General features: G+C 37.8%; 1 protein-coding gene across 3 annotated transcripts; it reads left to right on the top strand.

The window, feature by feature from the left end:
* The first annotated feature begins 21961 nt into the window (after positions 1-21961).
* On the top strand, positions 21962-25364 carry LOC107771102 (F-box protein At4g35930-like). Of its 3 annotated transcripts, none has more exons than XM_016590424.2 (6): positions 21962-22141; positions 22733-22782; positions 22938-23472; positions 24381-24455; positions 24554-24663; positions 24744-25364. In XM_016590424.2, the coding sequence occupies exons 3-6, from the start codon at positions 23086-23088 to the stop codon at positions 25003-25005; spliced, it is 834 nt and encodes a 277-aa protein (XP_016445910.1). In that variant the 5' UTR covers positions 21962-22141; positions 22733-22782; positions 22938-23085; the 3' UTR covers positions 25006-25364. The 3 variants fall into 3 exon arrangements, with proteins under 3 accessions (XP_016445910.1, XP_016445911.1, XP_075098477.1); XM_016590425.2 differs by having other exon boundaries at positions 21964-22141; positions 22946-23472; XM_075242376.1 differs by lacking the exon at positions 22733-22782 and having other exon boundaries at positions 21964-22141.
* The last annotated feature ends 1424 nt before the right edge of the window (positions 25365-26788 follow it).

Below are 26788 nucleotides of genomic sequence, written 5' to 3' on the forward strand. Positions count from 1 at the left end.
ACAAATCAATCAAAGATAAAAGGGTAAATCTTAGTTGAATATCTCTAGAGAAGATAACATATAAAGAGAAGATGGTCGTTAAGTTTCTTTTCATTCAAGAATAGTAATCTCCCCCGGGTATAGATGCCCTCTTGCAAGATTATTGTCCCCCTTTTATACTAAGAAAGAAAACCCTCTACATAGTAAAAAACAAAATACAAGGAATTTTCTGCGGAATATTCCCAATATCCCCTAACGGGCTCACACTATTACAAGGGTCGTGTAGTCTCCTCTTTGCCTTAAGGTCATCTACCTCAGGATGTCGATTCAAAAGAGGCCCTGTTGTTTGCCGTACTCGTCATAGGTCGTGGTCGGTCAAATTTGGACCCATACAGTTAGTCCCTCCGCTTGTCGGGGTTGCAACCGGGTGAGTCCTCGATGAGTGGACTTCATGCGTTCTTATGGAGAAATTTGATCCGTTAAAATGTTACGACATGGTCAACGAGGGACGGTCAGCATGTTCAGCAAGACATCGAGTGATACGCTTTACCGGAAAATGATGCCAGCTTCACGTGTATCATCATCACGCAGGTTTTCGAGACAGGAATTGATGGCTTGATGCTTTGATTCTTGTGCTGCTTTGTTACCTGCCTCCTCGATTCTGGCACCACCCAACCCTATAAATAGGTGAAGGATTTGTTTTTCCGAAATTTTTTAGCCATTTCACTCTTGATAACTTCTTTAACTCTTCTTCATTTGCTCTCACATCCTTCTATTTACTCTTACGTCATTTAGTTGAAGCTTCTTCTTCCTTATTCCTTTTGCATTGGTATTCCTTCGATCGATATTATGCCGAGGTCTCGTCGTTCTCGTGAAGAGTTTCCTGAAGCCCCTCCGTTGTACATGGCACCCCCTTCTAGCAACGAAGATATGGTGGTAGAAGAGGGTGACGGCCCTCCTATGGTGGGGGAGTTACTACCGAGACATCCCTCATCCCATATTGACTTCCTCAAAGATCCCCCTCCTACCCCAAACCCCATATTTTCTGAGACGGAGCAAGTTTATATCGATGCTCTTCGTGTAAAGTACGACATTTCTGCTCGTGTAGAAATGGTTCTAGCGGGCGAGATTACGTGGATGTTCACAGACCTGGGTATTGCTCTTTTGATGAGTACCCTTTTATGATCAGTTATACTCTTCCTCTCTTCCCTTTAGCAGAAGAGTTCTGTAGGTTCTACCAAGTTTGTCCAGCACAGCTTTCGCCATATACGTTCAAGGTACTTTTGCTGCTGACCAAGTATGCAGAATTGGTAGAGTGTAGCATTTCTATCCACCACCTTTTTCACCTATTCACGCTCGGCTTTCACAAAGGCACCATGGTGCACTTGGACCCCACGGTACGAAGGGGCTGGTGGTCGGGACTGATGACCGGGCAAGTCACAAGTTTTGGCACAAGTACTTCTTTGTCAAAACCGAACATGTCGTTTCTGACTCCGCCAGATTCCCAGAGCGGTGGAATGAGGCTCGTAAGTGTTGCCACTTGTTTTTACTCTCCTTTCTTATATGTTCACTATAAAGTTTATTCGCATCTTGTTTGCAGCTATGGGACGTCTGCCTCGCCCTATTGCGGATATCAGGGATTGGGTAGCCCGTCTATTGCCTCATACAGTAGAAACTCGAGATTGGACCGCCTTCATGAAGCATTACAGCCCTAAAGTCCCCTTTGGTAAATGTCTTTCTTTCTACTTCGTTAGTCGTGCGACCTTATTTAATAATACGACCCTTTGTGATGACAGGTCGAGGGGCTTCCACGCAAAGGGCGCCAGTCCCCGCCTTTCAACAAGCCGTTGCTACTGTAAATACGCAATTTGTTTTGAGTGAGTCTATTCGAGAAGGTCGTCCTCAACCTATTCAATTGGAAGATTTGTCTCGAGTTGTGGCCATGAAGGAAAAGGTTTCTTCGGTGCCGGCCTCACACCCTTTGGACGAATCCTCTAAGGGGATGAGCCATTGTCGAGAAAAAGTAGGAGGCTAGAGCTTGGGAAGGGCGTGCCACGGACGCTGATAGAAGCAAGGCGTCACGGACAGCCCATGTGCCCGTATTCATGGCCGACGCCATTTTATCGGGGAGGTCTCCCCAGGTGGAGGACGTCGTGTTGAGGGTGATGGTTCAGGTTCGGATGTCAAACGAGAGGATGTTAATGAGTTCGTGGGTCGCCATACTCATATGGAGGTTAGGATGGACGGATCTGACTGTCATGTAGTCGTCCCGGGAAACTACAACTTGCTGCTGAACAACGAGCAAGTGGCGTCTGCCCTAGCTCCTCTATGTGCCGCTCCTGAAAGCGAGATGCTTAGGGCGATGAGCGACATGGAGTTGTCACAGAAGGTCACCGGTATGGCCCTGTAGGTAGGTGCCTTTTCTTCCTTTTTCGTCGTTAGGTTTGTGCGGTGATCGTCGTTCTATATCTTGTTTCTAACTTCTCCCATTCTCTTTTTTTTTCAGACCATCGTCATGGAGGTTGAGAGAGAGCATCGAGAGAGGAGAAGGATGGGCCTTTATGAGAAGATGTGGTCCAAATATCAGCAGTATTGTGCTAAGCATCGGGCGATGGCCGACATTTATTATCAGGACCCTGATTTCTAGTTGTGTCGCGAGGGGCTCAAACAGCGGGAGGACTAATTGGAGCGTAAGATTGAAGAGTTGAGGGAGCGGGATAAGGAGCTCATGAAAACTATCGCTCGTAATAGCGAACTCGAGGCTTCCCTCAAAGCGAAGGATGACGAGCTCGAGTTGAGTAGGGGGTGATGGTCGAAAATGTCGACTTGTAGGTAAAGGTGGCCGGTTTGACCGCTAAGCTGAATGCGAAAGCAACAGAGGTAGAGGGGATTAAGGGCGAGCTGAGCATCGGCACTGATAAATTGGCGGCAACTATTTCTGGAACTGCGTCTTTGGAGAATGCCCTTCGTGTTTGCGGGCCGGAGCTGGATGAAGAGAAGGATGCCTCTGGTCGTAAGGTTGTCGGGCTCGAAGGGCGTGTCAAAGAGCTGGAGGCGGAACTGGTTGTGCTAAATGGACAAATGGCCTTGTTGAGGGCGGAGGATGCAAGTTGACATTCTCAGCCTTCTACGTCTTGTGCCTCAGCCGATCTGGTCATGCCCCATCATTTATATGAGTTGTGGGTCCTCGCAGAGGCTCAGTTTGACGTGTATAAGGCTTTCCACGCTGAGGGAAAGGCTACTGAAGCGGAGCTCTAGGTCGTGCACACCAAAGCTCGTGCAGCTCGTGAAACATGCAGGTACGACCCCCTCACACCTGACAGGGATGACATCAATTCAGATGATGCGAACCGCCTTGCCTCGGATTCGTGGTACGAAGATGCTTACCCCCCCCCCCTCTCGGGATGATGTGTAGTCTTTGTTTGTACTTGCTTTTGTTTTGGGGTTTTGCGGGGGGGCTTACTTGATCCCGCTTGTAAGGGCAAGCGTAAATAATATTTTGGTGTAATGTAAACTTTATTTCATCGATTTGTCCTTTCTTGCATTTATTGAACCCATGTTATCGATGACGGCCTTGGCTTATTGGGATGTTGCTTCGAACTATCGTCGAAGTAGGATCTCATCCTAGTTCGAGTGAGTTCGAACTCATATTATCGTCGATGGCCTTGGCCATTGGGATGTTGCTTCAAGCTGTTGTCGAAGTAGGATCCCGTCGTAGTTCGAACGAGGTCGAACTCATATTATCGTCGATGTCCTTGGCCATTGGGATGTTGCTTCGAGCTGTCGTCGAAGTAGGATCCCATCGTAGTTCGAACGAGGTCGAACTCATATTATCATTGATGGCCTTAGCCATTGGGATGTTGCTTTGAGCTGTCGTCGAAGTAGGATCCCGTCGTAGTTCGAACGAGGTCGAACTCATATTATTGTCGATAGCCTTGGCCATTGGATGTTGCTTCGAGCTATTGTCTGTTGATACCTAATTTTTCCCTATATATTTTCAATATGCAAAATAACTTCAAAATAGCATATATATGCATTTATAAGTAAGTCTAAATGCTTTATTGTTTTTCCACAATTTTTTAAAGGTTTAAATTGATTTATTTTCTCCCTTTTTATCCATAAAATCCCAATAATTATTTCCAAAATTATTATTTTTGATAATTCATATATTGAATTTTTATATTTATTTCAAAATATGGCTAAGGTAATTTTTACATATTTTAAAATTTTATTTAGTATTTTTAAAACTAAATTGCATATAATTGTAATATTAGCCATTTTAAGGTTTAATTGGGTTTTATATTTATAAAATGGGATCCTGTATTTTTAAATTGTTAATTATATATTATAAATCATTTTAGTGATTTCAATTTGTTTTCAGAAATTATCTACTATTTTTTATAAAATCAAAAGGGAAAAATGGTTATTTAACTCGTAGCCACATTTGTATTTCAATTATAACCCAAACCAGGCCCCAATTCCCTCAGCCCAATTTTAATTATACCCGACCCTAACCCAATTTTAACCCTACCCAACCCCGGATCCCCACCTACCTCATTTAATCCAGGCCATTGATCATTCAAATCAACGACCACCATTCCACCTGCCTAAAATAAACCTAAACGACCCCTTACCCTAAAATTATTTTTCACCACTCGCCGCCCTTGAATCCCATTCCTCTACAATTCTCTCTACAACCTCACCCAAACTCTAGTCGCCGCCACCCAAATCCACTCTAATCTCTTTCAATCCCCTTTAATCCATGGACTCCCATGGCGATTTGAGATGTATACTCGTCTCCTATGTCTACTGGTTACCTATTTTCGTGATTCCATGGACAGATCTTGAAGAGATCTAGTCCAGTACTTGCTCAACTTCTATCCATGGTCGTTCGAGTCAGATCCTTGACTTTTCCGGCTAGATCGATAACCTTTCAAAATCTTTCTCACTTTTCTGGGTTCTCTGAAACCCTAACCTTTAAGGTCTTTCGATTTTCTCTTAGATCTATCTTAGATCTGTGTGTGTTACGAACTTCTTGGTGTTTTCTCAAAGGTTCTTCGATTTTCTTTCAAAGTGACTCTTCGTTTTCAACGATTAGGGTTTTCTCAACTCTTTTAAAATATCTCTTCTCCGGTTTTCAGTGTTGTTTTATGCTTTTACTATGTTTGAATAGTTTGCTTATATTTTTTTATTCTACCTAGTTCATCGTGTTAGAAACCCTAAGTGTTTTGGTTCTATCCGGGGTTCTGAAACTCTCTTTGTTTATTTTATACGCATGCTTGGTTCGATTAAGTTCTTTGTGTTTGAATCCTTTTTCCTTGTTTGACTTATCTGATTCTGAGTTCTTACCATTTTTTTTAACTCGACTAGTTTTGAAACCCTAATTTCTTAAAAGGTTTTTCTTACATACTACTATGAGTTTTTTACTTGTTTCTGACTTTCTTTACCTGTTAGACTAGTTTCTTTATTTTGTTTCTACGTGTGAGCCATGACTGCTTGACCTTGTTGATTACCATGCTTTGAATAGCCTTTAGCCTATTCATGTCACTCATGTATGTTTATGTTCATCTAGTTTGCTCCCTTTTTGTCAATATGTTTGACCCTACATGTCTGATACTTCTGTTCATCCTATTTATATGTCAAAGTGCAGAATCATGATTCTTTCTTGATTGATCTTGATTTCCCCAAGTTACGACTGATTGCAAATGTTTTCTTATAAAACGCCTAATTCCACCTGTTTGTTTGAATTGATTGATTCCTTTCCTTTATTTGTTGTGATATTGTACCCCTGCTGAATCCTTTCCCCAGTTTAGTATATTTTGTACTTAGACTCAATTATTTACCCTATACTTTCAATATCCCCTATATGGTCAGAAATTAATCTTTCTCAAACTGATTTTCTTTCCTTAATTAACCTTGTTAGTATCCATTTGAGTATTAATCCCTTGATTAAAGGGGATTACTTGTGTTAATTGATTCTGATTGTGATTATTTCCATGTTTGTGTTAAAAACATACTTGTTACCTTATTCTCTACTCATTTTCAAAACTATAAATACCCCAATGCTTTCACTAACAAGACACGAACAACTGAGTTAAAAAAAATACTTACACATTCAAACTCTCTTTCTTTTCTCTATTACTTGTGCTATTGCTTTGTCTAGTCGGCTGAAAGCCAAGGCTAGACTTTGGAACATTGATTGCCTTACTTTTTTTTTTGCACTTTGCTCCTTCAACTGGTACGTTCCTAATTTAAATTTTGAGACTCAACCTATGTGTTCCCTTGTTGTAAATCACTGCCTCTTTCTAACTTAATGGCACATGCTGTTGAGTTGTACTATGTGTTTACTGCTTTACTCAACATGCTTAAAATGTTGTCCTTCTTTAAAAGTGATCAGCATGTTTACTTGTTCCTGTTTCTATCCTTCAATTAGCATGTCTATAATGTGCCTAATGCATGACTAATTGTGTATTTCTACTTTGGGTCCTCTATGTCCCAAACCCCTATCCCTTCCATATGTTTATTTCTGGCTGGTTTCAGATTATGCTAGCATCAGCTATTATTGTGCATGTTCATACCAGACTCTTGCTGGGGTTATGTGTTTATAGACAAATGTCTGTGTGTCCCCAAGTCCCTTGACCCCTTTGTGTGACTACTGATTCTGTGTGTTTGAGTGTTGTTTATTACTACAACTGATTTCAATCACCTTTGTCACTAATTACTTTCAAAAATGGACTTGCCAGTCCAATTTTAAACAAACCCTTTTTCAAACTATGTGTTCTGCACTTCCACTATACTCTTAGAATCTAGGTTCTGCCCCTCTTATGTGAGCCTTGCTTTGGGACCCTTGAGCTCCCTCTAAACCTAGACACATAAGGGTTGGCTCTTCCACACTGCACTTACTCTGTTTAATTATGCAAAATCTGGGTGTGAGCACTGCCCGGTATCCCTTGAGGTCCTTAGGGAACTCTAACAGACCACGATATGAGAAAGGCTTTGGAATGACATTGGCATTTGAGGTGGTTTATTCCATAACTCAGAGAGGAAGTCAGAACCAGGCTTCATATGGTTGTAACTTCTTATGTTTGCATTTTTTTATGTAATTCAATCATTTGGTCTGTAATAATTTGTAAACAAATATTGGGGGTGATTAGTGAAAAGGGGTGTGTAGTTGTGTATTGTGGGTAAATTGGGTAGATAACATGCCTATAAGGTCTATTTTGATTCAAAATACGATCTGTTAGATAACATGCCTATAGGATCTGATTTGGTTTAAAATGCATGTTTTACTTTCACACAATTAGAAACCATGCCTATAAGTCCCAAGTCAGCTTTTAATACTTAGATACCATGCCTATAGGAATTAAAATCAGCTATAATAGAAATCATGCCTATAGAACTTAAAACCAATTTAGTTGGAGAAGCAGTTTAATTCACGTTGTTTATTCTGAATTGGATTAGTCAAAATCTGTCGTTTCTTTAATAAGTTTTCAAACACTGCCTTAAAATTAATACCGTTAGAAAGCATGTCTATGGGATCTCAAGTTGTTCGTTTAGAATTGATCACTGTTTTACTGCATTCCTAATCAATATAGATATCATGCTCATAGGACATCATTATTACACCTAGGCAAGCCTTAGGTAATAATTCGAACAAAAAATTGAAATGCCTTTGTTTAATTATCAACTGCTACAACCAGCAGGCAGGCCTGATTCGGACTTCTTATCTGAGTCATGTAATAAATTTGGTTCTGCTTCAACAACTTAAACACCCTGTTTTAGTATTTTAAATTCAGACCTTGACTGTGTATAAGTCATGCTATCTATGTGCATTATTTGTGGAGGTATAACTGAGCCTTCTATCTGCCTACATATTTTCCCCTAATTGCAGTCTTACATGTTTTGAATGTCGCTTTAGCATTTTTAACTTTAAACCTGAGGTCTATCTAGAACCTCCTTCTTTTAGGAATAAGAGTCCTAAAATTCCTCCGGGACAGTAGGAAGGGACGGTTAGCATCATGCAATAAAAGTCGAGACCAATCATCGCTCTAATTACTTTTACGGGGTGGGAAAGGGTAGATATGGATATGATGACTGGTGCATTAATACCACGTGTAGCCCTTCTTTTGAGGAGTGTCATACCGGGTATTGCATTAACGTGATCCATATTACAAACAAACCTAGGACCCCCTTCCCTTTTACAAGTATATTTAAATTATAACTTTTTCTCACCTCTTCTTAGTTGTTTTCTTACATATGTGTGTTCAAACTTAAATCCCCTACTATTTGAGCCAATACTTGCCTATTTGCTAATTGCACAAATTTATAAAATTGTTTAGCCAGGAACCACACTAGTGGATCTTGAGGGGTGCCTAACACCTTCCCCTTGGGATAATTTCAAGCCCTTACCCTATCTCTGCTGTCCAAACATAGTTAGAAATAAACCCTATAGGTGTCCTAATGCACCTTAAATTATTAGGTGGCGACTCTTCAAATGCAAACCCCGTTCCCAAAAGGAATGAGTTGTCCCATACCGAATATCACAAACCCGATTTTCATATGTGAAGAGGAAAAAAAGAGGGCGCGACATCGTCGAAGTAGGATCATGTCGTAGTTCGAACGAGGTCAAACTCATGTTCTTGTCGATGGCCTTAGCCATTTCTTGTTAGAGATTTGATCGTATTCCTGTAGGAAGACATGTCGGCTTTGTTTAAGCAATGGAGGTTTAATTATATACTTGTAAGGATCACATGTCGACTCTGCACATATAATGGAGATTTGATTAAGTTATTGTGAGAATCACATGTCGACTCTGCAGATACAATGGAGATTTGATTATCTATATCCAATCCCTTCATTACTTCGTTCAGGAGACCATGTCGACGGGTCAAGATAATGAACATCACTTCAATCCTTGAGGAGTCTCCCTCGCCGCCTCGTTAAAAACCTCCCCGGGAAAACTCGATTGGGACAAAACTGGGGTGAGGGTAAAAGAGTACGACTTAGGTGACGCCTTCTTTTAAAAGTGGAAGTACTTGAGATGGCGATATTCTAGTTATTTTAGAGTAGTTTTCCCTCCATTGTTTCTAACTAGAATGCTCCTTTGTTTGCTACAGCTATGATTTTGTATGGCCCGTCCCAGTTTTTTCCCAATTTTCCCTCATTAGGGTTTTCCGATGCTTGTGTTTTAGCCTTGAGGACGTAGTCTCCAACTTTGAGTGGTCGCACCTTGGCTTTCTTATTGTAGTATCTTTCTTCTTGCTGCTTTTGGGCTACCATTCTTATGTGGCCATGTCTCTCCGTTCTTCGACTTTATCCATATCTTGTAGCCTACTTTCGTCGTTGATTGGTCCGCTCTCATTAGAGTATCTCAAACTGGGTTCTCCAATCTCGATGGGTATAACTGCGTCAGTCCCGTTGACCAGTGAATATGGCTTTTCTCCTGTGTTGGTTTTTGGCGTAGTGCGGTATGCCCATAATACTTCCGGTAGTAGTTCAGGCCATAACCCTTTAGCATCCTCCAGCTTCTTTTTCAATATATTCAATATTACTTTATTGGAGGATTCGGCTTGACCATTGCCGGCAGAGTGATATGGAGTGGAGAGTATTCGTTTGATGTGCCATTTTTCGAAAAACTCAGTCGTTCTCTTTCCGACAAACTGAGGTCCGTTGTCGCAGCTGATTTCTTTGGGGATGACAAAACAACATATGATGTTTTTCCATATGAATGCGATGACCTTCTGCTCACGTATATAAATGTATGCACCTACTTCCACCCATTTAGAAAAGTAATCAGTTAAAACCAAAAGGAAGCGTACCTTACCTCGTCCTGCTGGGAGGGGGCCGACTATGTCCATTCCCCATTTTATGAATGGCTATGGCGAAGTAACGGAATGAAGGAGCTCTCGTACTTGGTGTATCATAGGGGCGTACTTTTGACATTGTTCACATATCCGGACATAGTCCGCGGCTTCTTTTTTCATGGTGGGCCAGTAGTACCCGGCGCGGATGTGGCATTGGATGAGGGTGTGGTTTCCTGTATGGGCACTGCAGTGCCCTTCGTGTACTTCTTCCAGTACTCGCCTTGTTTGGTGTGGCCCAAGACATTTAGCTAGGGGGGCGTTGAACGTTCTTTTGTAGAGATCACTGTTTACTAGGTTGTACCGTGATGTTTGTATCCGGAGTTTTTTGGCTTCTTTTTTATCTTGCGGGAGCGTTCCATCCTGTAAATAGGCTGTGAAGCGGTTATGCCAGTCCAAAGTTAAGTTTATAGAATGTACCTCGACGTGGTCTATTGCGGAATGAAGGAGGGTGACCACGTTTTCCTTGTTGATATTCTTGGTGGCCGCAACTAGTTTGGTGAGGCCATCTGCTTCGATATTTTGCGCCCTGAGTATTTGGTCGAGGCGACATTCGTCAAATTCTAGCAGTAGTTTGCGAATTTCCGACTGGTACCTTTGTAGTCTTTGTTTTTTGATATGGAAAGTCCCGGTGACTTGGTTCACCAAGAGTTGAGAGTCACAATTGAGGACGAGTCGTCGAGCGCCATATTTGAGGGCTAACTTCAAACCTGTAATCACAGCTTCATACTCGGCCTTATTGTTAGTCACCTCGGGGCATCGTATGGACTTGTGAATTACTTCGCCTGTAGGGGCCTCGAGGATGAGTCCCAGTCCCGATCCCGAGGCGTTAGAGGCACCATCAATGTAAAGGACCCAGAGGTCGGTATGTGTAGAAGTGCGGAATACTTCTTGTTCTACCTCGGACAATATTTCCGTGTTGAAATCAGCAACAAAGTCGCCGAGCACCTGCAACTTAATAGCAGTTTGCGGTTGGTATGTTATGTCGTGCTCGCTTAGTTCTATGGCCAATTTGGCTAGTCTACCTGATAGTTTGTGTTTGTGCAGGATACCCCTTAGGGGGAAGGTTGTCACCATCTTTATGGGGTGACATTGAAAGTACGGTCTAAGCTTCTATGAAGCTACGACCAATGCCAGAGCTAGTTTTTCAAGGTAAGGGTACCTTGTTTCGGCATAGATTAAAGTTTTGCTGGTATAGTAAATCGTAGATTGCATACCTTTATCTTCACGGACCAAGACTACGTTTACCGCAACTTCGAAAACTGCTAGATACACAAGTAAACATTTACCTGGGTCCGCTTTGACGAGTAGTGGGGGCGAGGATACGTACGTTTTCAGCTTTCTCAGGGCGTCGACACATTCATCGTTCCATTGCAACCCGTGGTCTTTCCTTAGCACATTGAAGAATTTATGGCATCTATCAGAGGATCGTGAAATGAACCTTGATAGGGCGGGTATTCGCCCCATTAATTTCTGCACCTGCTTTTTGCTGGTCAGTATCTTTGGTATTGCATTGATGGCCCTGATTTGATCCGAGTTGACCTCGATTCCCCTTTGTGACATTAGGAAACCAAGGAACTTTCCAGAAGTTATGCCGAAGGCGCACTTTTCGGGATTCAATTTCATCCCGTACTGCCTTAATATCTCGAAGGCTTCCTTCAGATGGCCAATGTGATCTTCTTTCTTTGTCGACTTCACTAGCATGTCGTCGATGTAAACCTCCATTGTCTAGCCGAGTTGTTCTTTGAACATTTTGGTGACTAACCTTTGATACGTAGCCCCTGCATTCTTAAGCCCGAACGGCATCACCTTATAACAGTACGTTCCTTGATAAGTGATGAAAGTGGTATTTTCTTGATCTTCTTCAGCCATTAGAATTTGGCTATAACTGTAGTAGGCGTCCAAGAAGCTCAGCAGTTCGTGCCCCGTTATTGCATCGATAAGTTAATTGATGTGGGGTAATAGAAAAGAGTCCTTCGGGCATGCTTCGTTTAAATCGGTGAAGTCAACACACATTCACCATTTCCCGTTCTTCTTTTTGACCATGACCACATTGGCGACCCATTGGGGGTATTTCGATTCTCTGATGAACCGTTGGCGAGTAGTTTATCAACCTCCTCGCTGACCGCCTCATTGATTGCGGTATTGAACTTTCTCCCCATTTGTCGTACCGGTGGATAAAGTGGATCGACATTCAGCTTGTGTGTGACGATATCCCTTGGGATTCCTGGCATATCTGAGTAGGAAAAGGCAAACAAATCGGTGTTGTTAATTAAAAACTCGCGATATTCACCTGGCTCCGAGAGGTTGTGTCTGAAATAGGCCTTTTTGGTGCTATCGGTGTTATCCAATTGGACGGGGTCAAGATCTTCTATGGTTGACTTGCAAGCTTTTACGATGTTCGGGTCTTTGATGGCCTCTACTTGTACGTCAGGTTTGGTTCCCGACATGGCTGATTGATATGATTCCGCACTTGCCCCTTTTAGTTTTTTGGTGTGTGAGCAATCTTGGGTGATCCGGTAGCATTCTTGGGAGGTACGCGGCTCACCTCGGATGTTGAATATCCCTATGGGGTGGGAAATTTGATTACTTAATAGAAGCTTAGAGGGACGGTCGCATGACGTGTATCCATGGTCGCCCTATGATGGCATTGTAGGCCATTTCCTGGTTCATGACGTGGAATGTCGTCTCCAGAGTAACCCCTCCTACCAGGACAGGTAGCATTATTTCTCTAGATGTCTGCTCTACTGCATTATTAAAACCCATTAGTATTATGCAATGCGATATTATTTTAACCTCAAGCCTCATTTGCATGAGAATTCATGGGTAAACAATACACGCGTCGCTTCCGTCATCCACCATTATTCTTTTTATATCGGTATCTATGATGCATAAGTTATAACCAAAGCATCATAGTGAGGGAAAGACAAACCGTCGGTATCTGACTTATTGAAAATGATACTATCTTCGAGGTTGTCATACCGTTCGTGGGTGACAGTCCGTTTGAATTTATGCGTGGTGGTGAACTTCACATGGTTGATTACCGTGTCATCGCTGCCAATGACCATTTGTATGGTATGAGCTGGTGATGGTGGCTTTGGAGGTCCTTGAGGTGGGTCGTGCCCTCGAGCAAAGTTGGACCGTCCTTTATCGCTTAGCAGTTCTTTCAGGTACCCCTGGTTTATTATCCTAATGACTTCTTATCGCAGACCTATGCAATCTTCGGTCTTGTGTACCTTTCCTGGTGGAATTCACACAGGACGTTCGACCTCCTGGTCCTTGGGTCCGATTTCATCTTTTGCGGCCACTGCACCTTCGTGCCCAGTTTTCCAATGCGTACACTATCTATGAAGGGGAAACACAAAAATTATGTGTAGATAATAGTGGAGGCATGCCTCTTTCATTTCGGAGGGTTGAAATGTGTCGGGGCGCGAAATCTGCGTGTTGCGGAAGGGGCGGGTTGGATGTTCGGATATAGGGTTGATGTCTTTCTCGATTGAAACGTGGTAGTTGATCCCTTCACCCATCGTTACGTCGATCTCTCCTTGTATCGGTCTGGACTGATGTTAATCGCTGAAGCGGGTCATTCAGGTCATCCTCGTCTACCCTCACCTCGGCACAATAGGCGTTGTGGATCTCTTCCCATGTGGTAGGGGTACTTCATGAGTCTACTGAGTAGTTTTTTGGTTGCTTTTAATATGTTCCTGTTTAACCCATTTTGAAAGGCTGCTACTGCCATCCCTTCTGACACGTTCAGTAGACTCATCCTTACTCTGTTAAATCGGGCTAGGAAATCCCGAAGTCCCCCGCTCGTCATTTGCCTGACGACGAAGATATCATTAACCAAAGCTTCGGCCTTCTTCGCTCCTGCGTGAGCGGTGGCGAATTTATCCGCCATCTCTTTGAACGTCGATATCGAGCGTGTTGGTAGTTGGGAGTACCATGTCAATGCTCCTCTCGTCAAAGTCTCACCGAACTTTTTTAGCATCACAGACGGTACCTGTTCTTTTGATAGATCATTGCCCTTTACTGCGGTAACATAATGGATTAAATGATACTCCGGGTCCGTGGTCCTGTCGTATATTTTCAAGTATGACGGCATTTTGAAGGTCTTTGGAATAGAATGGGGAGCTGCCCCTTCATTGTATGGTTGTTCGACGAATCAGCCCACATCGCGTTTTGGTAATAACTTCGAAGCGCCTAGTATCTTGTTAACCCTCTCCTGATGTTCCTTCATCTGGTCGCGGAGTGTTTTGTTCTCATTTTTCAACTCTTCCATTTTCTTTAAGATGCCCATAAGTGCATCATCACCTGCGTTAGTAACAGTGCGGGTGTTACCTGTTCGTGTAGCGCTTGGCTCATCGGTGGCAGCTGCGATTTCTGTAGGTGGTGCCTTTTCGACACCTCCTTGAGTGGGTTTCTCGAGCATGTTTTTCAAGGCACTCGTTACCATTCTTCAAGTAGCCTTTTGACTGCTGGTGGCGCTTCTCTTGTCGCGGATGTTAAGGCTCCCCTTTAGCGCAAGATCGTTAGATCCCCGTGTGGAAGAGGTGAGATCTCCCCCTCCGGTGTAGCACTTGGTGTTGCATTCTCGTTGTCTTCTCCACTGGCTTTGTTGAGGGAATTCAGGAGATTATTCGAGACATCTGCTACTGCCTTTAGCCTCGCTTCCCCCTTTTCTGCCATCGTTGGTTTTTATGAAGTTTGAAGAAAAGTGATTATCACTTTCAAGAATCTAGATGAAAACTACGATTTCAGGTGTAGAAATCCCCACAGACGGCGCCAAATTGTTTGACTCAAAAGATATTAGAACTTTTTTGGACAAATCAATCAAAGGTGAAGGGGTAAATCTTAGCTGAATATAATAATCTCTAGTTAAGATAACAGATAAAGAGAAGATGGTCGTTAAGTTTTTTTTCATTCAAGAATAGTAATCTCCCCCGGGTACATATGCCCTCTTGCAAGATTATTGTCTCCCTTTTATACTAAGAAAGAAAATCCTCTACATAGTAAAAAACAAAATACAAGAAATATTCGGCGGAATATTCCTAATGTCCCCTAACGGGCTCATACTATTACAAGGGTCGTGTAGTCTCCTCTTTGCCTTAAGGTCGTCTTCCTCGGGGCGTCGATTCAAAAGAGGCCATGTTGTTTGCCGTACTCGTCGTAGGTCGTGGTCGGTTAAATTTGAATCCATACAGCCACCACGTGTGTCCGCCACTGCTGCTCAGTACGACAATTTAAAATGGAATATTTGAGTTTCCCGTAAATTCAATAGCTTTTGCGTATATTTTATTTAAGTATATATTAAAAGTCATTGTACTGTAAGTGTGGTTATTATTAACTTTAAAGTACATGAAAGCTTATAAAGTTCAAATTATGAATATATATATATTATATATACTTTTTGGCGAGCGGATATAATTAATTCTAGCCGGTTGACCAATTTTATATTTTTCCATTTAAAAAAATATTTCTCGAAAACCCACAATAAGGAAGTGAATTGGGTGGTTGCACTTCTGAGCAATATTAAGTAAAAATAGCACGGTATAGCCAGTTTTCGGATTGGTCATTCAAAAATAGCTAGCGTTTACCAAGTTAATGAAAAATAGCCACTATTTTACTGCAATAGAAACCGGTCCAGCATAATATACTGGAATTCGGTACACCTGTGTATCAACTCCAATATATTATGTTGTACCAGTATACTTTGCTGACTCTAGTATAATATACTGGAGACTGGAGCACCGGTGCTCCAAACTCCAGTATATTATGCTGAACCGGTATACTTGCTGGAACTCCAGTATATTATGCTGGAACTCCATCATATTATGCTGGAGTTCCAGCATACTTATCCCGGAACTCCAGTATCATATGTTGGAGTTCAAATATACTTATGCTGGAACTCCAGCATAATATACTGGCATATTTTCCGGGTTTTGAACAGTGTTTTCGCTCAGATTTATTTTTACATGAAAAGTGGTTAAATTTCGATTACTTTTGAAACTGACTATTTTTGAACGACCAGTTGTAAATCTGGCTATTTTTGAATTTCTTCCCAATATTAAAGTTTTCCTTTTCTTTTCTTTTTTTTAAAAGTAAAACCACCATGAGTTTATTGGACTTTTATTGGCAAAATATAAGGAAAAAAATAAAATACGGAGAGGGAACCTTTGAGGAAAATACAATATGTGTGTGTGTGAGAGAGGATATATCCTCAAATCCTTGTGGTATACTACATTCTAGAGTTTATAAGATTAAAAATATTAGGAACAATAAAATAAAGTGTTCCTCTATTAGATAACAAGGATAAGGTATTTTATTCAGATAATAACTCCGTTGAAGATCCCATATCTTTGAGATTTTAATGTCCGTTCAGTGTAGTTTACCTCCAAAGCATTATAGATAATGGAAATCTATTCATTCTTAATAAAACAATGAACAAATCAAGAGTTGCTAATATATAATTTTAATCATTTAAATTGCATGAACCAATCAGGAGTTGATAATATATTTAAAACAATTAAAAAAATTGCAATTTAAGAAAAAGGAAGAAGAATATAATAGACAGTTTTCACACTGAGCAGAGTAGATCACTCACACAGCTGACATCGGATAGTAGTAACGTTGAAGTAGAGACAATTTTTTTTTGTTAAAATAGCTTGGGCTAGCCAGTTTTCGAATTGATCATTCAAAAATAGCCGACGTTTATCAAGTCATTGAAAAATAGCTATTATTTTGCTGCAACAGAGACCGGTCCAGCATAATATACTGGAGTTCGGTATACCTGTGTATGAACTTCCAGTATATTATGCTGGACCGGTATACTTTGCTGGCTCCAGTATATTATGTTGGACCGGTATATTATACTGGAACTCCAGTATATTATGCTAGAGTATTTTTCCGGATTTTGAACAGTATTTTCATTCAGATTTATCTTTATATGAAAAGTGACTAAATTTCGATTACTTTTGAAACTGTGACTATTTTTTAATGACCACTTATAAATCTGGTTATTTTTTAAGTTCTCCCAATTTTTTTGGGCTTTGAGAGTGTTATGCAACCAGGCCTTTTCATTTGGGCCTTGTGAGCATCTTTTGTTTGAGGGGATCTTTATACAAATAGCTAGCCGTACTTAATGTTTTATTTTTTAGCTGGTATACATAAATTATACATGGTGATACACATATTAGTGGTGATAAAATAGATTAAAAAAATAGTTATCTACCCATTATCCATTAAAAATGGGTTGGATAATAAACTTTTTAAAAACGGACCAAATATGGATAAGAACCATATTATCTACTTAGAAAATGGATAACCAATGGATAACTAATGAGTTTAACTTTTATATTTGTAGAGACTCAAATTGAGGATTCCTTAAGTTTGGGAGATTAGGAATTCTCCCAAAAGTGATCATATTCAAGAAGCCATGGATAATATGGATATTCATATTATACGTAGGTTAACCCATTTTTATTAGCATTAAATATGGGTCAGGTCCGATAATTTATTCATTTTTGCGTTATCTGTTTTGTACCCGCCCATATTCGACCCGCCCATATCCAACCCGACCCGCCAGTTGTCACCCCTAACACATATTATATATTGTCTGGCTATTTTTAGTTTAGGCGATTGGGTGAGCGGATATTAAGATTAATTCTTATTATTATTATTATTTATTTATTTTTAATATGGTCGGGGCACGGATTTTCTCTCGCTACTACTGCATGTTTGGTTTTAACTCGACTCGATAAAATATGATGTTTGATTTATCAAAAATCATTGAAATGAATTCAAAAGAAAGATCAAGCTAATTGTGATTGCATTTTTCTTCTAAATTTATTTTTGATTTTGTTTATAAATGTCTTCAACAGCAGAATTTAACTACTAAGGCGTCACCATTCAGTATTAATATAGTGATTAAGAGGTCAGACTTCGAATTACAATATCAAATGTTCAAGCAGTCTTGTCACAATTGCACAATTGAACTTAGTTATTAGTCTTTTTCAATTATGCTGGAAATAGAAAAGTCTTACTATTTTGATAAATTTTTGAAATAGAAAGGACAATTTTTTCCATTTAAACGGTCCTTAATTCATTGACAAGTTTTATTCGTGTAGGAAATAAAGAAGTAAGGACAATAAGCGTGATGGAGCCTTGGACTATCATCTTTTGTGTGAATGAAATAAGTTTTCAAAAATAGATTTTTTATATCTTACCAGAACAAGACAATATCGTACAATTACACATACTTTAGCCATAGGCGGATTTAGCTTATAATTCCTGAGTTCACGTAAATCAGTAGCTATTGCTCAAATTATGTATATACAGATGCATACCTACTTATAACAATAAAGGATCACCGTTAAGTTTCGGCAAAAATCTTATACATGTATGTGTGTATATCTTAAAAATAATTATAATAAATAATTTGACATCCTGAACACTACAAGTCTTAAGGGTTGCTGGTAAAAAATAATAATGACGGCCTCGTCGCATTAAAATCCTGGGTCCGCCTTTGTGAATATGTATTAAAATTTTTATTAAATATTATTAATATTTAACTGCAAGCTCTTATTATTATATACTCTTTCTAATCCACTTTACTTGATTTTTTAGGTTTTTTTGTGATCCATAATATTTGACTTTTGTAGATATCAAGAAGGAATTAACTTCTTTTTTCCAAAGTTGTTGTTAGACTAAAGAAACTCGAAGTGTTTGTTATATTTTCAATAAATAAATTAAGATTGATATTGTTAATTAATACTAAAATATTGATTCCTTAATATATGTGAAAATAAGTAAAAAATCAATTAAATTAGATCAGAGAAAGTATTAACTTGAGGTCGTCGTATAAACTCTTAAATTCAAATATTTGAATTGACTATTGTATCTCTTCTTTTTCTTGTTACCTTGGAGATGCCCTTAATATTTAAGATGTTTCATAATTCATACAAGTACCAATAAATAAATAAAAATCCTACACTGTTCCTACTTAAGAGAATCCAAAGAAAAATAAGACGTACAACATAAGGTCTTTAATGTTTTATCCCTTTAATATTCCTTTCTTCACCTTGGATTCCTGTCTCACCCTGCCTCATTGCCATTAGTTGGAATATATATCTTATTTTTGAATTTTAATATTAGGCTAACTGGATACATTCAATTGGGTCAATTACATAGAATTATTAAATTAAATATTTTATTAAAAATCACTAAATTTCCTAAATATCAATTCAACCAAAAACCAGTGAAGGTTTGCCTGAACTCACTCAATCTAGTTTTAAATGAGATTTTTTTCATTCTTATACACTATTTAAAACTTTATTATCTTTAATGTCCACGTTTAGTTAATTACCCTGCATAAGTAAGTTTTGTTTACAAAATATATACAATCCACCTTAAAAGGCTCACAATCCATTATTTGTGCCTTCAATCAAGGGATTTAGAATCTCAATAGAACCCACCAACAATAATATTGAACAAACAATTGAATTTTTGAGAAAGTCTTGATTGATATTACAGTTGTGCTAATAGCATCAACACAAGTTGATATTCTGAAAGTTGATTCAAAGCTAAAGTAATTATTGCAGGAAATAAAATTTTCAATAACGATCTTATGTGGCGACACCTTTAATCGCCACCAAAAATAGTATTATATATTGTTGTTTAGAGTATCGACCTACCTAAAATTTATTTTGGTGGTGCATTTGTTTACAATATTGGCTAAAGTATTGACTTTTCTCATAGAAAATATTGGCAATCCAAATTATTAATTTCCCAACAATATTGTCAAACTACAACAACAATTGCAGTTGGATCAAAAGTATAATTGAGCAAAATTGAAGTTTTAGCAGATTTCAAATTAAATTCAATCACCTCCAAACTTTAAAGTGAACTTTGTATTAGTATTTTCTACAAGAATCTATGCTGCCCAGTTAATTTCTCACACAAAATTCAAATTTCACATAAAACTCAGTTTCTCCGAAGTGCGTGTGAAACTTGAAATTTTTCCACCAAAATCATTCAATTCCCATCAATATTCAAATTTTTTCCGTTCAAACAAAAATAAATCAGTACACATGAGTTGATTTGGAATTTATTCTCTACTTTTCTTTCCTTAATAAATCAACTGATCAGAAAAGAACAATGTATAAATTTCGTACAAATTTAATGCAAATTTGAATATCTACAACAACTTACATAGTAAAAACAAATTTTATACAACTAATTATATAATATGCAACTTATCTACAACTTTCATGCATTATTTTTTCCCCAGTTAAATACATCTAAAATATCATACAACTTAAATACAATTTTTATACAATATGTCTTTTGTATATTTTGTATCTGATTTATACATAGTAAAAATAAATTTCATACAACTAATTATATATTATACAACTTATCTACAACTTTCATACATTTCTACTCAGTTATATACAACTACAATATCATACAGCTTAAATGCAATTTTATGCAATATTGTTTAACTTTCATACAGTATTTAAATAAAAAAATATATAAATAACAAAATATAATTTTTCTACAATTTTACTTCAACTTTACTACAATTTCTGCAGTATAATGCATGTCATGTCTTCTTCTTCTTCTTCTTCTTCTTCTTCTTCTTCTTCTTCTTCTTCTTCTTCTTCTTCTTCTTCTTCTTCTTCTCTTCTTCTTCTTCTTCTTCTTCTTCTTCTTCTTCTTCGAGTTTCAATCTGAAATTCAGCCAAAATCAGGTCTAATCTTCACCAAAACACCCTCAAAATTGAGATATAAACTTCAAACCATATTCTCAATTATTTGCAAAAACACTCAATATAAACAAATAATAATTTTTGAAAACCCAATTCGAATTCAAAGTTTCAAAGCTTTTTAATGGCTGTCAATAGTGGAATTGCTGCTCTCTTTTTCTTTGCTTTACATTTCTGGAATTAGGGATTGAGAGATAGAGAGAGACGTAGAGAGAATTTCCAATTGTTTGCAAAAACACCCAATTCAAACAAATAATATTTTTTGAAAACCCAAATTCGAATTCAAAGATTTTTAGTGGCTATCAATGGTGGAATTGCTTTTCTCAAGCAAGATACGTGGGGGAGGGGAGGGGCAGGGGCAGGGGGAGTGGGATACAGAGAGAGAAACGTGGGGGAGGTGAGAGTGATTGTAGGAATTGATTAATTATCATTATCCTAAAAATATACATAATTGGTAATTTTGTATATAGGAGGTAATTAAAGCGAAACTTGAGTAGAGAGAGTAATAAAGTTTCCAATAATGTATATGTACGTAAAAAACCCTTTTTGTAAAATTTTTAAAATTATTTCACATGTTAGTATTTAATGTTCTTATTGGTGTATTTATTCAATGATGATTGATAGGGTTGACATATCTGAAATTCTGAACTAGAGAAAATTATTTCGTCTACTTCTCACATATGGATTATTGATCAAATAAAAGAATGAAAAAAAATTAATAGCATAGAAAGCCATAATTACTTTATTAGTTTGAAAAAAATTAGATGCATATCACAAGGAACACCAAAAAATGCTTTCATATGGCGAAGCAGGGTTAAAGGATGATCAACTGAACACTTATTACCAATATATATATATATATATATATATATATATAACCTATAACCATTACGAGTATAATTTAAAAAAATGGATACATTTAAACTATAACCATTACGACAAAAAAAAATCTTATATTCTCCCTCTGAAAATAATTTTAAAAAATACGGATAATATCTACTATAACAACAACAAAAAAATCTAATTACATATCAAATTGCAAAATCAAATTTTCCCTCCCAAAATAAAATTTTAAAAAAGACAGACAATATCTAAATAAAATTTTACAATCCTAAGTCTGCCGCCATCTACGCCGTAGGAGACTATCCCACGTCAATATCGAACCTCGGATTCCTACTTTGAGCCCAAAAAATCCTATCAACACATCCAATAAGATCTCGTCACGTTGCAGTCAGATATCAGTTCCCCACGAGGGCCGGGCCCAGTCCCCCAAGTTCACATACGTGGTCCCCAACTTCATCAGTTATTTTATTTTATTATTTTATTTTATATTTGGTAACAGTTGCTGAAAAATTTGGCGGGCATTTACAACAAATTCAAATAATTTTTTTGCTTAATTAATTTACCAAAACCCTAAATTACTTACTCCTTTTCTCATTTTCCCTCCTCTTTCCTCTTCCCATTTTCCCTCTTCTCTCCCTTTTTTGCTAGGGTTTTGGCTTCTCGCCTTTTTTAGTCCATTTTTCCGCTTCATTTCAGGTTCGTAATTTTATTTTCTCTATTTATTTTTGTTAAATTTATCTTGGATATATGTTCTAAAAATTCATTATTTTGGTTTTTTTTCATGGATTCTGGTTTTGTTTTTCGCAATTACTTTTTTTTACTTGTATTTTTTGTGGAACAGTAGAAGATTCATAAAATAGACCTTAATTAGTTAAGGATTGAGGAATAATTGTTGTTTTTGTCAGATTCATTTGGCCGACCTTAATTTGTTTGGGATTGAGTTGTTGTTTCATAGGGGCAGATGGTACTGTTTATTGTACTGGCTTGGCAGAACCCAATAGCTTTGGCTCAAATCTTGTATTTGTCTTAAAAATCCATTTAATATGTATAGATTATAAATTTAGAACCTAGTAACTCCGAAGGGCTAGAATCTAGAACCTACAGATTTTAAATCCTGAATCTTCCTCTGTTGTTGTTGTTGTTGTTGTTATTGCATCTTTTTGTTGAACATTTGAAGTTCTGTATGTATATTTTTGACACTTGTGCCTTAGCATATGCTTCGTTTGAGAAATCTTTCTATTCAGTTTAGCTGTGAGCTTTGGCTGATTTTTGTTTTCGGTTCTGTAGGGAAATAAACTGGAACTGATTGAAATTGGTGAGATTAAGTTAATTTTAAGGTATTTTACTTTATAACCTCTGAGGAATTTTATAATCAGTTAATTAAAGCTTCTATTTTTATGATTTTTCTATTATGTTTGTGGTAATTAGTTATTGAACTTTTTGGAAAATTTGAAAACTTTTCCAGTAGTGATGATTTTTTTTCGGAATTTAGCTTTGCAGGTGAATGTTGAAGGGTAATCCAAGTTAGAATTGGTCTGGATTTGATAAATAATAATAAAAAATGATTAAAGTCGAGATATTTGGAATAAAGGTGATAAATTGATTAATTGCTTGGGAAGTAGAGATTAGAACAGAATAATATGGGTAAAGTGTCACCCAAAGATGGTCAATCCAAAACCCCAAAACAGAAAAGGCGGTCGAGGAGTACAACGGGCAAGTATCTGAGACCAGGTGCTTTGGCACAGCTTCGTTACACTAAGGTTTCGGCCGCTAAATCCTGTACGGATCTTGGGAAGAAAAGGGTGGCGGTAATTACTTCAGATGAAACAAAAGATCAAGTTGTGCTTCAAAATAATAATGTTTGTGAAACTCCGACAATTTTATCACCCGTGAGGTTTTGTTATGGTGCTATGCATACACCCATTGACGTATCCAAGCAGAAGAATTTGCAAATGACACCAAAGACACCTGGTGCATTAGAGTGCACATCGGAGTCAAGGCTCGAGTCTCTTCCAATGGATTTACTGGTATAGAGTGTTCTCATCCTTTTCATTTTATTTATCATATGCTATACTTGTATGTTTAATATTCTGATAATCATTTTGTTCCACTTGCATGTTTTGAACTGTTTGACTTTGCAGTTTGTTTTACTAGTAAGACTAAAAAAGAAATATGCTTCTGTTAACTATCTTGGAATTGTTCTTGTGTCAGTTTTGAATATGTGGAAAGTATAATGTTTCTCATTTATAGCATCTGATTTCATTAATTTGTTTGGAGAACTTTCATGAATGAAGCTACATAAATGTATCTCATCCACAACACATCCTAGCGGCTAGATCTCTTTGATTTTCCCTGATGGATTGATGAATGTCATTTACCCGCAAGAATATGAATCCTTTCATGATGTATTTTGTGTCCAGCCACCTTTCTTTTTCCTTTTGGTTTCACCCTGCTGTCCTGTCCTATTGGCTTCCTGGATAGCATCACGCAGAGGACCTGCTCACTCTAGGTTTAAATGTGTAAGTAACCCGAATTTAAGATAACTTAAAGGTAAAAATGCTTCAAGAAGAAAAAGAAAGAAATTATTTGACCTGAATAAATTTGACGGATTACGCTATCAGCTGAAAATAGCTGATTGGAGAAAGTTATGACATGTATTTCAAAGACTATTGGGCGATTGATTATCAAAAACTATTGGGTGTTGTGAAACATGAAAAGTTAGTTGATCTTTGCGTGTTTTTCTTTACATAGAGTCAATAAAACATCAAAATGTACTCATCAGGAGAAAAGTATAAATATGCTCTGTGTTTGCTGAAAATTGGTCCTTAGTCTTGGCCCTTGTGTATTTTTTGGGAAACTAGCTTTTTAAGTTCTCTGTTTTGCTACATTCAATTGTCTGGTTTAAATGACTGATAGATTTTACTTTCTGATTGAGGTTAAAATACTTTGCCATCTGCACCACGACCAACTCAAAGCAGTTTTCCATGTCTCTCAAAAAATCAGGAAGGCAGTGAGTCACTCGCTCACTATCTCTCTTTTTCTCCATGTTTATCTCATTTTAGACATGGAAAATATATTGGAATCTAATCAGTCGTACAAATTAAATAGGTAATTCAGGCAAGGCTTTTCCATTTCAATTATACTACTCCAGATAGAATGCGGCAGGAGATGTTAAGAACCATGACTCCTCTCCCCACTGATCACTGGCCATTTGTAAGGTAATATTTTAACTCATTGCATCCTCTAGATGGCTATTAGACATGTCTGTTGAATTTTCTCATATACCACTCACTTGCAGCAAAGACGACGGAAAAGGTGCATGGCTCCCCTCTCCTCATACTCCTAAGGCTCCAAAACATGGTGCACGTCCACCATCCCGTCTCAAGTTCACAGAGATGAGGCAAATTGCAGCTGTTCTTTTCCAAGAGTCAGTATTTCCTTCAAGATGCTTGGTTCCATCTGTTATACAAAAGCCCCTATGCAAGTCCTTGGGGTCTAATAGAGTTCTATTCTATGAGGATGAACTATGCCAGGCTGTTGCTCAGAATAAACTCCGTTAAATTCTGGTGTTCTTGTCTCCTGATATGTGTATAGTAGGAATCTTATCTCCATTTCATCTTTGATAGCGATATGGATCGGGTGCAGTTTTGTAATATTACCCAGGGCACTCATTGAAGGTGGTTGAAGATTGCTAGGTCTAGAAAAGGTTTGAAGGTTCTTGCGAATAATATGGAGACTGGGCTTGTGTATAGTTCTATATAAGTTCTATTTATTTGGTTTTGGGAGTTGCTTGTCTGTTACACCCTTCATATTATCTACAAGAGTTGCGTTCCGAAGCTGAGAAAGATACTTAATAGAGGGTATTCCACATGTGTGAAGCATATTACATATTGAAATAAAGTAACTTTTGAATTTCTCATCAATGTTGCATTTTCTATTGATATCTTGCAACTGTGTCCAATTTCAAGTAAAATTAGAGTACACATTGTTACCGATGGGTTCTTGTAATCAAATACTTTTCAATGAGTTTATTGATTGTTTGAAAACATAATGGTGATGCTTTAGGTATACGAGCAATCGAGCATAGGAATTGCTGTTATTTCTTTAGAGCCTTGGATATTAGACCTGGTAATTTGCAGAACTAATTTACCAAATCAAGATCTCCAAACATTAGATTATTGAAATAGATTCAACTTTCTAACTATAATTCACGTAGACTACTAAATAATTATGGTAATTAATAATATATCTTTCTCGTGGACCTTTTAAAACTAAAGTATTCAAAAAAATTAAGAGTCAGAAGAACTGACTTTGCAAAACGGTACAAGTTGAGGTGTCATTTTAGATGTAGAGACTATTAAACTCTCACAATCAACATAGATGTACACACTGACTTAAAGTTGTAAATGTGTCACATTAATCACATGCATAATAGAAAAAGCAGGGGAAAAAGTGGTACTTATTAACTGGAAAAGCTAATCGACGATTTCGATGACGATCCTCTAGAGAAGTTGGTGTTCAACACCAAAGCTGGTTAGGAATATTTTTTATCGTACACTTTTTAAAAATAAATGAATTATTGTATTAAGATTCATTTTATACTGTTCAAATTCAAATTCAAATTTGCAGTCATATATGCTTGCTTAACTGAGAATGATGTGATAGTGTTCATGGTTTTTAATTTATCAGTTTTCCAGATTTTTGCGTAAATTGAGGGAAAGGAGAATGATATATACGGTAGGAATTAGGAGCTGTCAAATGTCATTATTATTTCCGAATGCCTATCTTTGGTAGTTTATAAATGGAAATTAGTTAATTGTAATTTTTTTTTGGACCAAAAAAAAGGTATATATAGGTAATTTTTTTTCTTTTTCGAGTATTTACTTTTTTATATTTTAAATCTGTTTAGTGAAAATCATGGATCTTTCTTCTTCAAAGCATACATCTTCTTCCAAATTGAATTTTTAGGGAGTAAATGACTTTTTAGGGATACATACATAAGGATAATTTTGGAAAAACAAATTGAATTTTTTCTTGATTATATAAATGGATACTTATTTTGAACCATAATAAAAAAATAAATTAGTCACTTATTATGAACCGGAGAAAGTATTTTATTTTAACTTCTTGCATGAAAGAGACTTAAAGAAGAAGAATAGAAGGGTATAGAGGGGATGGTGAAGAATAGTCACAAAAGAATCACAAACTGTAGAAATTGGTAGGAGAATAGGGGAGTAGGGTTTAAACATAATAGTTCTATATTTAGTACAAGATCTGATCATACATTAACAGGGGCGGATCTAGGAGGGCGAAAGGGTGTTCACCCGAGCCCTCTTCGCCGAA

The sequence above is a fragment of the Nicotiana tabacum genome, chromosome 21 (assembly GCF_000715075.1).
Source record: "Nicotiana tabacum cultivar K326 chromosome 21, ASM71507v2, whole genome shotgun sequence".
NCBI classification, from domain to species: Eukaryota; Viridiplantae; Streptophyta; class Magnoliopsida; order Solanales; family Solanaceae; genus Nicotiana; species Nicotiana tabacum.

Excerpts from the sequence above, each read along its gene's own strand:
- LOC107771102 (XM_016590424.2), top strand. The coding sequence starts at position 23,086 with ATGGGTAAAGTGTCACCCAAAGATGGTCAATCCAAAACCCCAAAACAG. Across the intron at positions 23,473-24,380 it reads CTCTTCCAATGGATTTACTG|GTTAAAATACTTTGCCATCT; the intron begins GTATAGAGTGTT and ends TTTCTGATTGAG. Across the intron at positions 24,456-24,553 it reads CTCAAAAAATCAGGAAGGCA|GTAATTCAGGCAAGGCTTTT; the intron begins GTGAGTCACTCG and ends CAAATTAAATAG.